General features: G+C 39.5%; 1 protein-coding gene and 1 long non-coding RNA gene across 2 annotated transcripts in view; one reads left to right on the top strand and one right to left on the bottom strand.

The window, feature by feature from the left end:
- Nucleotides 1-16,103, bottom strand: part of LOC125775781 (uncharacterized) — a 218,036-nt gene that overhangs the window by 80,331 nt on the left and 121,602 nt on the right. The gene's annotated exons all lie outside the window — the stretch shown is intronic.
- LOC105223592 (protein dachsous) overlaps nt 1-16,103 on the top strand; it is a 243,140-nt gene that overhangs the window by 221,039 nt on the left and 5,998 nt on the right. Inside the window, exons 9-12 of the mRNA XM_011201347.4 lie at nt 5,144-6,362; nt 10,803-11,255; nt 11,402-11,774; nt 14,313-15,673. Coding sequence (XP_011199649.3) covers nt 5,144-6,362; nt 10,803-11,255; nt 11,402-11,774; nt 14,313-15,673 — 3,406 coding nt within the window. The remainder of the gene's footprint in view (nt 1-5,143; nt 6,363-10,802; nt 11,256-11,401; nt 11,775-14,312; nt 15,674-16,103) is intronic.

Below are 16,103 nucleotides of genomic sequence, written 5' to 3'. Positions count from 1 at the left end.
GTCAATTGCGGTCGTCGCCACAGTGCGAATGACAACGAAAACCGCTTTGCTACTAAACATTTTCATCACGTTCGATTCGCGCGTGTTTTGCATACCTTCGAGCGGTCGCTGAAGCCAACACTCAAACACAAACCCGCGCATGCATATATATTCACACACACAAAGAGTATGTTGTGGCTGCATTTACGGTATTGTCAGTTGCAAGTATACGCACTCAGAAGAACACTGTTGCACGTACATTTTTTGCATTAAGGTCTTAAAATATATTTTCTTGTGCACGAGTGTATTTGGTGTTGTACGATACGTTTCCAACACCCCGAAACATACGCTTTGACATGCATTTAATTGGGTTTGAAAAGGCACTTCTTCCCCCAAGCACCTCCCCGCCATTTCTACCCATGAAAGCCGCGTTGAACAACAACAAGACCGTGAGTTTAATGCTGCGCGTTCTACGTTGCTTTTAATTCCACATTCGCGCAGGCGCAATTAAAATTGACGCATTTCGGCGTTTCAGTGTTGCATTTTGAATATACATCTGTGCGCATCTCTTTGTTACTCGTACTCTAGTGTTTTGTCTGTGTCCGCATCGGCGGCTTTCTTTGTGCAATACTAAGATCGCGAATAAAAACAAAATAAACCTTTGACGCCTTCTCGTTTCGTTGTTCTTACACGATTTTTGGATTTACGTTGGCCGAACGCTCCTTTCTTCCTTTGTAATGACATAAAGGTTTCTGAGTTGCTGAGTACTCTTTTGAAAACTTCAAATACCAAAGCATTTTCGCTGGTGCGATATGTTCTTGGTTTGACAGTTCTTGAGGAATGTGAATACATGGAACCGAGCATATCCTAGATATCTTATTTTATTGAAGAACTCTAGGCGAGAGGTTAGTCCATTGCCTAATAGAAGTAAACATTCATCCAAAGATTACCAGCTACAGAGTTAGTCACTGCAACCCTCACCTTACGGCCTTTACGTTAAGGCCTTGTCTGATTCTGATTACTCTGAGCAATAAGTGCAATTTGGTTATTAAGCTAGTTTGTATTAATTATTCTAGTTGTGTCCATTGCTGAGTTAAGTTGAGTTGTGTTGAGTTGCGTTGAGTTGTGTTGAGTTAAGTTGAGTTGATAGTTTCTGCTATCTCACTCAGTTAATCGCCAAAAAATTGTTGGAATCACAATTTTTCTACGCAAGGAAGTCTGCCATTATTCCAGTTAGGAACTCCCCTCTACAGCCATCTTTACTGCCAAGAACATCACTTAGTCATTCCTACAATGCACCGAAAACTTTCAATAATTTATATACCAGATTTCGAACGCTGTAATGTTCTTTTCAAATTGTCTCTCCGAAAAGATTCATTGAAGTTACTAAGAGAACTCGGATGCGGGTTTACGGATATCACGATTTGCATATTAAATACCTTATATCGAACATATGGAAGATATATCTTGCGCTAAGTTTCAGCATTATGCTAAAAACCTATTTCCTACCTACTCAAACATAGCACCACATCGAAACAACTGAAGGTGACTCAAAGGTGAGACTGCGATGATGATAACACTCAAATAATTTATCACTGAATTACAATAACAAAAAGAAGAAATCATCTGAATTCGGTTTTCAATAATCTCACGACGTCCAGAATACGATTGGTAACTCTAACTGCTTTCTTGATAAATTGTTCGGCTTAAAAAAATTTCTTTAACATTTCCAATGATGGCAGTCAGTAATATCATTGCCAATATATAATTTCAAGGTCACCGATTTCTCTAGATAGCACAATTCAGCAGATGAATATTTTACATCCAAAACAAATAACTGTCAAATATGGTTATAGATTAAATTCACTCAACTGTCACCTCGATGTCCAAAAAGTTTACACCAGTCTAAGAAAAGATTCGCATTTCTCCAGTTAGCAACTAATTGAAAGAAATTAAGAAAGAAAACCACAAAACCTTAAATTAAGAACACATTCTTGAATGTGATTACAGTTATGCTCATATTTAATACGAATCGATTGATTCCACGCTTCGCTACCATATAAAAGGCGACAACAGAACTGAACTGGAACATTTAATATATTTTATAGCTCCACAGTGAGCGAAGTGCCACGATTCGCGACATGCTTTGATGGATGTGAAGCGAAAGTACTTAAATTATACCAGAAATAAACTCAATTTGCATACACTGCAGCAACAGCAACGGTAATTTGCGACTTTATTTCCTCTTCAGCATTTGCTTAAACAAAAAATGCCGCAACAGGAATCAATGACCGTTAACATAATTGCTCTATATTAGTTGCTAGTGATGCAATTGCTTTAAATGTTCGAAAGCAGCAACAAATTTCTTAAATATCAAAGCAATAAAGCGCTGATATGTGCATAGATATGTGTTTGCACTAGATGCACAGTGAGAATTATAAAGCTACTATATGTATGTATGTAAGTATGTGTTGGTGTTGCAGGTAGTGGCTTAGCAACAACCGCTGTGGTAACTGCTGCGATTGTGCGATTACAACTTTCATGTTCGCAACGGTGGAAAGGTGATGAGAGTATTGCTGATTACCAGAGTGGAGAATGCAAAAAAAGCTAAGAAATTGCAAAAACAAAAGGCAAAGAAAACGTATAAGAAAGAGCTGAGTTCGGGTGCAACCGAACATTTTATACTCGTGCAACTTGCAAGAATTAAAGGCAGGGAAATACCTTAAGATGTAAAACGTCAACCAGAGAATCACAAGGCAAACAATTTTAATTATATAAACATATACTCTGTGTAACTCATACACTGACAGACATATTGGGCATAAGGTATGTTAGAAAAAAGAAAACCATTATACCATACATATGTAGTATATGGGAATTAGAGCTAGTATGGACCCGATTTGGTTTATTTTTGCCAATTATACGAAATATTTACATGCCACATACTTGTTAAATATTCCCAGAGATTCATAGTTACCTTCATGTCATATACCATGATTAATCATAGGGAGTGTGGTCGGCCGGATGTTTGAAACTTTTATATAGGGGCTATTTCAATTTTAGTTATATTAAGCACAAAGACACACTACTATCAGTAGAACACGTTCCTTCATTTTCATTGAGATAACTCACCTATTTGTTGAGCGGCAGCATAAAGTCCCCCGGAAGTTCGAAAACCATTTTATTAGGTATATGGGAACTATTGACCCTATTTACCCGTTTTTAACATGCAGAAAAACTATTAATAGGAAAATATTTTCTCTGAATTTCAATTATATATCTCATCCATTCGCCGATATTTTCTGCCAAAAGTCAATTATAGACTCTGGGGTCCACATATTCGGTACCTAGGGACATGAACAGTTTTTGCTGAATTTGAATCATTTTTGGTCATAAGGTGACATACTTTAAGGCGCAAAATTTTATCCCGTTATAATGAATGCTATTGATTTTTATACAGGAAAGTGAAAGAAGCAGATGGAACTGAAAATTTTTATATATGTGAAGTAGGCGTGGTTGCTGTCCTATTTCGCCAAGTTTCGTACAGTTACATAGGAATGTGAGAGAAATGTCACGCGCCAAATTTGTTTAACATCGGTCGGACGGGTCTTGACATATAAGTATGTGATTTCACATAAAAGTGGACGGCCCCACGTCCATCGTTCAGTTTTTACAGTGAAACTATTATACTCTATGGCAGCATGTTGCAAAGGTAAAAAATGAGTGAAAAATTAAACAAAGTGAATGCATAAAATTTTAATGCCGCCACAGAAATTATGACTTAAATGTGCAACAGCAGCAGCGGCAGCAAGGAACAATGTCAACAAAACTGCAACAGAACAACAACGATAACAATGTGGACAATGCAAAAGTGCCGTTTGGCAAGCGGATAAGGCACGGCTTAGCAATGAAGCTTTGTGGCGAGGCCACAAACGGCTGCGGTTTCGAGGCATAAATCTGATCACTGTAATTTTTTGAGAGTGCATTTTTGAGGTGCAGAAAAAAGAGAAAAATAATACAACAACAACATATATATGTGTCATTTATTATATGTGCGCAGGCGCTGCACAATGCCGCGTGCAATTTGTTTTTTCATTTTCCTTGACTTTTGTTTACCCACATTCATTGTTCTTGCTGACTTTTTTCGCTTGTTTGTTTACAAGCCGCTCGTAGGCAATTCTGTGGTTTTGCATATTAAAATGTTTGCTGACATTTCGTTGCCGCTGTTGTTGTTGTAATATTTCTTCTTTCCTGTGACATCATTCTGCTTCGTACGGTTACGGTCCGCCGACCGTAATTTGTATGGAATGTATAATTTCTTCGAATGCAGCTGCGGAACGAAATCGATGTCGTCTCAGTTTACAGTGTTTCGGAGGCGAGAGTCGTGTAGTTTAATTAATAAAACATATATTATTAATGGTTGGCGGTAAACAGAGATTTTAGGACGGTCGATGAATAGTGAGCCATTAGAGGACAACCAATATCTTCTGCAACGGTGAAACCTAAATAAAAGTAATCCGTAAAGCGGTTCAAGTCATGAGAAATAATCATTTTACTTCAAAAGATAAAAACTTGTTGCCTGCTTTTAGGCTCTCCAATTCGTGTTGTTAGTAGTTCATAGAATAAAATAAAGGGTTTGTAAATACTTTTCTACCTTCATTATTCGCCGTATCTACCGACAATGTGCAATTGAACGTCAAAGTTATCTTAGTAAGGGATTTCGTCATTCAGAGACGTTTTTCCTTTTTAAATTTTGTTCAAACTTTGTTAAACTCTTTAGGTATCTTGTAATTTCTTATCAAAACCACTGTGCTGTCTAACTTATTTGATACAGACTCTAACTGATCCAAATGGGTGCTGTTTATTTTATGCAATTCCCTATTTTGAGTTATTTACTTGCACAATTGATGCTTTCTTTGCTTGTCAAAATTTAAACTTTATATTTTTTTTTTGGAACAGTCTGACCTCAAAAGCCAAATAAAGTAAGCGGTTAAGTGTTGTACTTGCCGGTTTATCTGAAAGTATGAAATATGTTTTTAAGATTGCATTTTTTCAACACTAGCTTACAATGCTTTTCAATAAGCATACCTCTTATGACTTGTAGAAATTAGTATTATATAAAGAGCTATTTGGGTACTAAAGAATTTTCGTCTTCCTTCTCTAGGTTCCCGAAGATGTGGCAGTGGGCTTTGTGGTTGGTTCGGTGAGTCCCAACGAACGCATAGATCAACAGAATATGATCGACGGCAACAGCGATCTTTTCGTCACGTACACACTCACGTCATTGGTGAAGGATGTTATCGAAGGCGCATTCGATATTGATCGACACACGGGTTCATTGGTAGTTGCACGTCAGCTGGATCGCGAAGTCCAGTCCGAATTTCGGCTTGAAATACGAGCTTTGGACACCAGCGCTAGCAACAATCCACAAAGTAGTGCTATTACGGTGAAGGTAGAAATCGCCGATGTCAACGATAATCCACCAAGATGGTTGAACGACCCTATCGAATTAAAAATTAGTGAAGCAACCGATGTCGGGGCCGTAATCTACAATTTCAGCGCAACAGACGCTGATACGGGCAGCAACAGCAATCTACAATATAAATTGCTCAGTTATACACCAATGAGTAGCATTGCTGGCAGTGAAATTTCCAGCGAACAAACATCGACTGAACGCAAGGAAGCAGAACCGATCTTTAGTGTCGATGCATTGACTGGCGCTTTGACGCTACTTGCACCACTTGACTACGAGTCCACGCAACAATATACACTCATCGTTGAGGCTATGGATCAATCTTCAAATGTAAGCTCACGTCTACGCACCAAAGCAACTACAATTTTGTTGGTGACAGATGTCAATGACAATGCACCACAATTTGTGTCGCCTGTAGCCAGCAGCGCTACAGTCGCCGATCAACGGTTTCACACTCCACCCGTCGCCACCGTACGCGTCAGCGATGCGCTACGCATTGGCGAGACTGTCGCGCATATTGTGGCGATCGACAAAGATGCCGGCGCAAATGGCGAGATCACTTACGCCATTGTGAGTGGCAACGAGGCGGGACACTTTCGCATGAATTCGCAAACAGGATACATGGAGTTGGCTAAGCAACTGCCGCCGACAGCAACAAGTGGTGTTGGTGATATGATTGAGTCAGGCAACGCTCAAAGAAATCGCTACAACTTGGTGGTTAGCGCTAGTGATCACGGCACACCAACGGCACGCCAGTCGCAATTGAAGCTACAGATATTGGTACAAGGAACCAACAGTAATCCACCACGTTTTCATCAATCCGTCTACTACGCAAATATATCGGAGAGCGCTGCCCCTGGCACATTTGTGCTGCAGGTAGCGGCGAAGTCCTTTAATGGCGGCGACAGCGGTAAGTAGAAATATTATTTTCTTTACATTATTTATTTTTTTTTTATTCTGCATTTGAGTGTGAAGTAGGATATTTGTTTGAACTATTGTGGGATAAATATAAGAAATTATATCGCTAACAGTTTAGAACTCAACTCTCCTGATATTATTTAAGACACTAAACTATGATTTATGTATATATCTCTTTTAATTAATATGAATGTATTTGTAAAAATTTTAATAACTGCGGGAAAATAACTGAAGATTTAAATTACCTATTTACATAAACAACAATGATGTTTTTACGCATTTAAGAAGGGTACTAAAGATTTAAATTTTAAAATCAACAAATCAATATTTGTTCTTTTTTGTCTAATAACCACTTTTTTAATCGCAATTTTTTCAACTCACAATAGTAAAATCTAAAATATGTAAAATAAAAACTTAGTAACATTGAAGATAATAGATATACCTCCCCAATAAAATATCCACATATTTTCGTAACGAATTCAACTCGCTAACTTTAACAAGCAGATAAATGAGATGCAGCAACCTTTTGCAATGCACTTGAAGCTTGCATAGTAGGGTGTGATTCTTAAGAGTACCTCATTTTTAATAGAGAAAAGGTAATACTACTCACAAAAAAAACTGTCAATTTAGTTCACTAAAAACTATATGGCATCATTCCAAAAATTTAAAACCGCTTGTGCGTAAGAAATATTTAGTTAATTTTCAATATTTTCTTACAACTGAAAATTTTTGTTCTCATTTTAACCTAAAATGGCATTTAAAATGTGCTTTCGGCCAACTTTGGCAGGGACAGTGTCAGGGCTAACAGTAGCAGTTTTAACAACAGCGGCGGCTGCAGCGGCAAAAACAATGCACGCTACAGCTGACAACCTGTTCGGGCATATTTCGCGATAAATTGCGCAACTTTCGACAATTGATAAAATATTGTGCCATTGTTTGCGCCAAGCCTTCTATGTACGAATACGAGTATTACGTGCCAACATTTGCCTTTCCATATGAAAGCGTTTATATACATATGTATATACCTGGATAAAAGTAAGTACGGTCTGTACACTATAGCCAAACAGCGCCTGGAAGCCATATGCATGACGGTCAAATGTACACGCTGTATGGACATAAATGAGCGCAAAATACCAGCGCGCCGCACTTTCAAAAGTCATTGCCAGCACTGTCAGCCGCGCTGACCGGCAGTGACAAAATGATAGCTGAACGTGACTTTTGTGACAAAAAATTGACAGCCAAGTGCGAATGTAGCGCAATAAATCCACATATATAGAATGTGTTTGAATTGAAATTAAATAAAAGAAAGCTCTTATATATATATATAAGTAGTCCAATATGACTACTGAAGTAAATTGCTGGAGCTTAGAAAGAACCACTTTCTGTCATAAAATTTTGCGCTACGTATTAGGCACTCAAAGAATCATTTAATTCGCAGCTGCTGACTCTCTCCTCCTTCCTGCGTCATCAACCTCCCTCGCTCCCTACATTTTTTCCTGCCTGTCTCTCTTCACATGCTTCTATATATAAAATTACATACATAGGTCCTAGCTTTTGTCGCGCACTTTGTGTGGGTTTTTCAATCTGCGTAGCGCCAAGTGCTCTCAACCCTCTGCAAGGCAGAGCTTGACGGTGGACCCATTGGTTGGCATTTCCATTACAATTCTCATTTATACATACTTCACCGCTCTCACCAACACCGTCGGCATTGCCATGCCACGGCTGATGACCGTAGTCATCGTCCACTTCCATTTACGCAACTCCGTTACTCTGCCACTGTTGCTAACGACAGTTTGGTGGTAATGGGCTTGCCGGTGACTGCTACTAACTTGTTGTTGTGGTTATTTTCCCGGCCACCGCTCCATCTGCCATTGCATTGAATATGTTGCTAAATTTATGACCGCCACTGTTAAATTAAGTAGAAGACGGTTTCCTTTGATTTTTTATTTGCATTCAGTTTATGGCATTCATTTTATATGCTGTTCCTCCACTGCCTCACTCACCACCGACAACCGTCAGTTATGCATTTACATATGTACACATATAAATGTGTGTGTGTTTATGCAAATAATCTACTCAAGTGTATGTGTGTGTATATTGTTGCTGCGTTCTTTCGTTGCGCTTGCGCTCATCGCATTGTGATTGTCGCTGTTACTCTTGGGTTTGGCTGTTGCTGTTGCTAGTTGCACTATTGTTGGTATTGTTGTTGTAGCTTGTTTTTAATTGCATGTTTTACTCTCAAGGACATGTTATCATTTATTTTAGTATTAATTAAAACTAAACGATTTATCGATTTGTCGTTGGGGAACAATACGCGTTGATAGGACCACAGTGACGCAGTTGTGGTAATGGTTCTTGCAAAACCGAAAAAGACAACAATAATTTACAATCAAATTGAGCGATATTAAGTCAAATTAACTAAGATAAGCGATTTTGAGGGAGTAGATCTTACAGATTGGTTTCAAAAGCCTCTCGTTTTCCATTGAAATAAGAGACATAGAATCCAAGGTGGGCCCAAAGTCTCTTTTTTTCATTGTGATGTTTATTGTAACTTATAGTTGTTTATTAATAGAGACACCTGAGAAGAGGGCCTGAGTTTCTTTCAATTATAGTCGTGTAGTTCTTTTGAACTTCATCATTTACACATCCATTATATGTAAATCGGAATCTACTTCACCAAATGCAAAAGCATAGCTCATAACGGATCTGATCATAGAGTAATGGGTCCAAATAATGCATCTTAGAGTTTCTTTTAGTGACGAACAGAGTGTCAGGCGCATATTTATATATGCCTTTCCCAAAATATAATATACAAGTTCAGTGGCAAAAGAAACAGAACTTTTTAAATAAAACTGTTTCTAGTGGCGCCACCTATTGGTATATGAAATAAGAAGTTTGATCTCTTGTTGACATTTCGTAAAAATTTTAAGACAATTGGATAACTACAATCGATGTTATCGATCAAAAAGTGACAACAACTTTTGGTCATCGGTCGTAAAATGCATTTTGAACAAAGACCAAATATTAAATTTTGTTTTAAACCTGGGAAAACGTTTACTGAAACATTTCAAAGGATGATCAGTGCCAATCCTAAGGTAATGTGCATGAGTGGCTTAAACGATTCCAAGAAGGTCATGAGGACCTCTGTGACGATCAGAAGTCACCGAAAAAAAGTCATCTCCAGAAGTCAAAAATAAAGACAATGCTAATTTGTTTTTACGGTTCCGAGGGTATTGTACACCGAGAGTTCGTCCCACCTGGCCAAACGATTAATGCTGTATTTTACCTTGGTGTTATGAAGCATCTTTTGTCACGCATTCGTCGTGCTCGACCAAAATACCGTGAGGCAGGGTTCTGGCGCCTGTTGCACGATAATGCGCCGTGTCATCGGTCGACGCTTGTCACTGATTTTTTGGCAAAAAACTCCATATTAACCATTAATCACTCACCCTACTCACCCGATCTGGTCCCCTGTGATTTTTACCCATTTGGAAAACTTCATTTGCCCATGAAATGACACAGGTTTCAGGACATTTCAGCTATCCAAAAGGCGACGACCGATATTCTCAAGAGCATTCCGAAAAATAACCTTAAACACTAACTTTTGAAAAATATTAATTTTTTGTTGTTTTTTAACAATCCTGTTTCTTTTGCGACAGACCTTTTATAATATGTTTATTTAGACATGCAAGTATATTTGTTAGTTATATGCTTAAAGGTTTCCTAACTCTTAATATTTATTTGGCGTATGTATCCATTTAGTATATTTTACTTGGCTTGAGTAACCAAATATTTTGTTTCCAAAGCTCTCGTTGAAAAACAAATAACTTATTTTCCACGTATTGAACAATCCACATTCTGAGGCATTAATTAACGACCATACATTGCACCAAAAATAGGAGAATGACGATATATCCGATTAAGTTATCCTGCTTATCTGAATTGAAAAGATATTACTATGAAAGTGATTTCTTCAAGAAACTAACGGTATAAAAATCCGAATATTTCAAGAGTCAAACGATGACCTTTAATTACTACGATAATCACCTTTTAATCTGTGCCTTGAGTGGTGAGTGAAATGAATGCATTATTTTAAAGATTTCCGAACGTTGTTCACTTGTTCGCGCTTCCGCAATCAGTGATTTTGATTGACATGACAAAACTGTCAAAGATCAGCAATCACTTTGTGATTGTCAGCAGTGCCACTGGTAGACTCATCAGCCACGACATAAACCCAATCAAGTGAACGCTTCCAACTTAAGGCACAAACACAATGCTCGAGACTCACTCGAATATGCAAACTACAATTAACTGTTAATGTAATTTCCTTGAAAATATTTTCTCAGACCCACTTACATGCACATACACACACACTACCGCATTTATCCATTTGCTTCATACATTGCATGTGTCGTTTGCTTTTCTTTTGCAGGCAATCTCAGCTACGAGATACCAACAGGTGTCGCCGATAATCACTTCCACGTTGATCGGCAGCGCGGCATTGTCACCACACGCGGACAATTTGATCGCGAAACAAAAGCGCGCTACACGATACCGATCTACGTATATGACACCAATAATATCGCCACCACAACAGCGGCTACCTCAGCGGCAAGTACAACAACGATGATTGGTACGCTCACAAGCGCAGGCACGACGGCAACATCACCATTGGCAGTGACAGCTGCGGCATCAAGTGGACAATTTGATATTGCGACAATAATCGTCACAATCAGCGACGTTAATGATCATGCGCCGGAGTTTCGTCCCGGCGCTTGCTATGCGCTGTCCGTGCCGGAAAACAACGAATTCTCGGTCATCCACACGGTGGTGGCCACCGATCTCGATGAGGGCGCAAATGGCGAGATCTTCTACAGCATTGTTGGTGAGTACTGGCCATTTAAATAGAATATTAGTGCCAAATATCAAATAAGTTTAAAGCTCAAATATCGTAAGCATCAAAGCCACATGCAGCCTTTTACTCGCCTCGCATTCATTGTGCATTTTTTTCATTCCTTTTTCTGTCTTCAGGTGGCAATATCGGTAACAAGTTCAGCATCGATGTACAAACTGGCGAGTTGACAGCGCGTTGTCTCGATCGTGAACAGCACTCGCGTTACCTGCTACAGATCCAGGCTCAAGATCGCGGCACGCCCAACACTTACCAGGGTCACTGCAACATCACGGTTGTTGTTGAGGATCATAACGACAACGATCCGCACTTCGAACAGACAAAATATGTGGCAAATATAGCCGAGAGTGCGGCTGTCGGCGCAAGCGTGTTGCGCGTTAAGGCGACGGACGCCGATTTGGGTATCAATGCGCGTTTGGTCTACTCGCTGGCTAATGAGACACAATGGTTATTTGCGATTGACAGCAAAACAGGCATCATCACGACAGTGGGGTGAGTGTTGGAATATGCAGATGATATTTTTTTAGCTAATATAGTATTGAATATAACAAAGACGGAGAAAAATTTAGCTCCACTTTTAAAAAGCTGATCGAGATTTGACAAATGTTGAGCTATTTGAGAAATTAAGAAGCTCTAAGGTTACAAAAATAAGGGGTAATCAAAGACAAAGAAGAGAGCATTGAATAATTATAAAATATGATTTTATTTATAACGGTAGATTATGATTCAGTTGAGAAACTCGGCTCTGGAGTTCAATTTATGATAAGAAGAGCCGACTTTTTGAGTTTATCGGCTAACTATCTCTCAGTTCTCTTAGCTTTGACCTAGCAATCGACATACACTCTCTTTAACACAACCATTCCAACCATAAAGTATTTGAAGGTCTATATATAAAAGTGAGTTTCGCAATTCTTCAACTCGATATCAATAATATTTCCTTGGGAAATCGAAGTCATATTAAAACGTTGTGTTTATTTTATTACCGGGCTGGGATAAGTTTAATAAGAATAGTTTCCATGCACGAAAGCTGTTTCGCTTTCTTCAATTCTTAATTGAATTCAAAAGACTTATGATTTTGAGGATGCGGTACTTCACTGTCTAATACACCTTTTAATACATGGGTGGATTTTGGGAAAAATCTTCCTCTTATCATAAATATAAGAAAATTTGTATTATATAGATTGTCTTATATATGTATATATATGTTCGATTTAAATCCTATAAATTAATTGATTAGGTATTTTTGTGAAGAAGAAGTATGTTCAGAGTAGTCGCGCATCGCGCTGAGAATTACCCGCAATCCGCTGTCATGTACAATTTTTTTATCGTCGCTTTTCCTCAACGCGCTTTATCTGCTGCCAAAGCGGCAATATCTACCACCTCACCTCCTCTTACATATTTGACTATTGTCTGACTAGGAGCACGCTGCTTTGTGCGCCTGGATTGTCGGCTATAATGAACCTTTCATCTTCAAAGTAGCCAACCACAAAGGAATCGCACAATAAATGACGAACAACAAACAATTCGTGATGTTTTGCCATTTTGCTAAAAAAAAATGGAATAATAAAATGAAAATCAGAACACTGGCAGCACAAGGCAACTAAGGAATGGACTGACGAACTTGTGAGAAAGGGCAAATGATTGGATGTGTTATATAAATGTGGCGGATTTCATTACGTTGTTGCTATTGCCGTTGTATTTTTTGTTGCTGTAGCAGCTGCCACCGTCGCGCCCAGTGCAGTACATCACGCGCCATGTTCGATCAATAAGTACGCTGCTGGATATGCCATTGGCACTGGAGCTGAGTTGTCGCTCCAAGCTCCAAACGGTTCACAAGAATATTTAACGCTGCTGACCCTTTGTAAGATACATGCTAGTTAAAAGTTTGACAGGCTTATACCATCGAACTGAAAATTTAATTAATATTCAAAGAAAGTTTGGGAATCCCTTACTTTTCTCTTTATTTATACAACGTTTAACATTTCATAATATAGGGTAGTCAAAAAAGTCGTTTCGTATTTCTAGTCAAACTTCAACTTATTTTTTTTGCATATTTATAATGAACCAAATATAGGGCTGCACTCCTACCATTCACCTACCTCTTGAACCAAATTTACTTCATTTTGGTCAACCACTTTTTGAACGAAACAAATAGTTGTCCAATAGTGCAAGGTATAATCTATATGGTGGATGCATCGAAACTTCCCAGCCAAGCTTTCCCATTCTTTCCTGAATCATCAAAGATGTGTGTGGTCTAGCGTTATCCTTATGGAAGACGCAGCCCTTTCTGTTGATCAGTTCTGCCCGTTTTTTCGATTACTTACTTCAATCTCATCAGTTGACAGTAAAATGTAGAATCAATCGTTCAACCAGACTGGAGCAGCTGATAGTGGATGATTCCTTCCCAATCCGACCAAACACTCAGCATAACTTTTCGAGGCGTCGATCCTGGCTTTGCAACTATTTGTTGAGCTCTCCACGCTTAAACCAAGATCTTTCGCGGATGTTAATTCGGTTCATTACATTTTTCACAGACAATTCATGTGGTACCCAAACATCGAGCTTCTTTTTGTGGCCAGCCTTTTAATGATGAATTTTAAGTTCCTTAGCGATGTTATGGCTGCTTATGGTAAGGTCCTGGTTAATTTTTTCTATAATTTCATCGACGTTTTCAGCGATAGGTCGATCAGAGCGGGGTGCACCTTTCACACCAAAATTTCCAGAACTAACTGATACACGAACTGATGCAGCATCGTCTCCGTAAACTTCTGAAATTTCATTGGTGGCTTGCGTGTCATTCTTCCCTTTTTATACAAAAATTTAAAATGTAATAAATTTTTTCATTATTTTCACTCATTTTTGAACGGCTGTAACTTTTTTTCTACTTCCGCAACGACATCTAGTGACAAAATATGAAAAGACGTTTTGGAATACCCAATATTTATATATATATAGGTTTATTCTTTTTGGTTAAAAAATATAAATCTAAATTTACACATCTTTCTTTATTATTTCTTATATATCTTCCAGCCCGCTAGACCGCGAGCGCCAGAGTGTGTACAACTTTTTGGTGGTCGCCACCGATGGTGGTCGCTATAGCGCTCGTTCCGCACAAGTGCCTGTACAAATTGTGGTCGACGATGTAAACGACAATCGGCCGGTATTCGAGCGTTACCCCTTTCGGGCACAAGTGCCCGCACTCATACAGCCCGGCCAAATGCTATTGCAAGTCAGCGCCACCGACGTCGATGCCGGTATCAACGGTGAAATACTCTACTCACTTGGCAACAACGCCGATGCGGCGACACGCAATAAATTCCGCATTAATCCCAGCACTGGCGTGGTGAGCGCCACACAGAGCTTGGCAAGCGAGTCGGGCCGCCTTCTACACATTGAAGTGGTGGCACGCGACAAAGGTAACCCGGCGCGTACGGCACATGGCCTTATAGAGCTACGCGTAGGTGACATGGCTGCCGGAGCTCCAGTGTTGCGTTTTCAAAATGACACTTACCGCTTGAAATTGCGTGAAAATACGGCTGCGGGTATGCGTGTGCTGCAAGTGTCGGCGGTGCGTAGCGATGGACGGCGACAGCAGATTTACTATTCCATTGGCGCGGGTAATGAGGATGGTGCATTCAACATAGACGCCACTACCGGCGAGATAAAAGTTGGCAATGCTGCGTACCTGGACTACGACCGTTTTGTGGACACAACATACGACGAAGTTGCTACAGGTGCAGGCGGTACATATCGAGGACGCGCCATGTTCTATGATGGCGAAGAGCAGTTGAGCGCAAAATTAGAGAATGTAACCGACATTATGGACGAAGAGCAAATACCAGATAGCCAACAATTGAATCGTAATCAACGTGAACTGAAAATGTTGGGCAACAATGAAAATATGCAATATACCGCCAGCGCCGTGCAACTTCATGAATTACGCTTGGTGCTAGTCGCACGCACCGATGCCACACCACACCTATATGCCTATGCGGAGTTAATCATCGAACTGGAAGACGAAAACGACAATAGCCCGCACTTCTCGCAAACACAGTATAGCAAATCGGTGTGGGAGGGCAACAACAAGGGTACATTTGTGGTGCAGGTGCAGGCATTTGATGCGGACGCTGGCGCAAATGCGCGCATTCTTTACCACATCGTCGATGGGAATCACGATAATGCGTTCGTCATTGAGCCCGCCTTTAGTGGCATTGTAAAGACGAATATAGTGTTGGATCGCGAAATCCGTGACATGTACAAGCTAAAGGTGATCGCGACGGACGAAGGGGTGCCACAAATGACGGGCACGGCAACGATACGCGTACACATTGTGGACGTAAACGACAATCAACCGACTTTTCCGCCACACAGTGTGATTAGCGTGAGCGAAGGTGAGTACATGTATATATATTTATCATATACGTACTATCAGTTAACTAGTTCAACGGGACAATAAAGCGCTGGGTTGAGGTATATTTTGCAGTGCTGTAATAACGCAACCGCGGAATTATGGAATTTTAATTTGAAGCTCGATCACTAGGGACAACGCGCGCAGACGCGTCGGTGAAATCTGACGTACTGTATTCGCAATAAACGAGTATATGCTCTTAATTGAACTGCAACTATTTTAAACATTTTCTAAATTAATCCGGAGGGGCTTGAACATGCCTCTTATACCTGCAATATTATTACGAACTGAAAGCCCTTCATTCGTTTATAGTTTTTCAATTATGTTGAAATTTAAAACAAACAAATAATTGCATCCGATTTAGTTTATTCTATAACTTATCAGTATTCTTTTCTTTCCCGCTTTCTTATCAT

Source organism: Bactrocera dorsalis, chromosome 1, assembly GCF_023373825.1.
Source record: "Bactrocera dorsalis isolate Fly_Bdor chromosome 1, ASM2337382v1, whole genome shotgun sequence".
Taxonomy (NCBI): domain Eukaryota; kingdom Metazoa; phylum Arthropoda; class Insecta; order Diptera; family Tephritidae; genus Bactrocera; species Bactrocera dorsalis.
The sequence above is the reverse complement of the archived record's forward strand: the minus strand, read 5'-3'. Positions and strand labels throughout refer to the sequence as shown.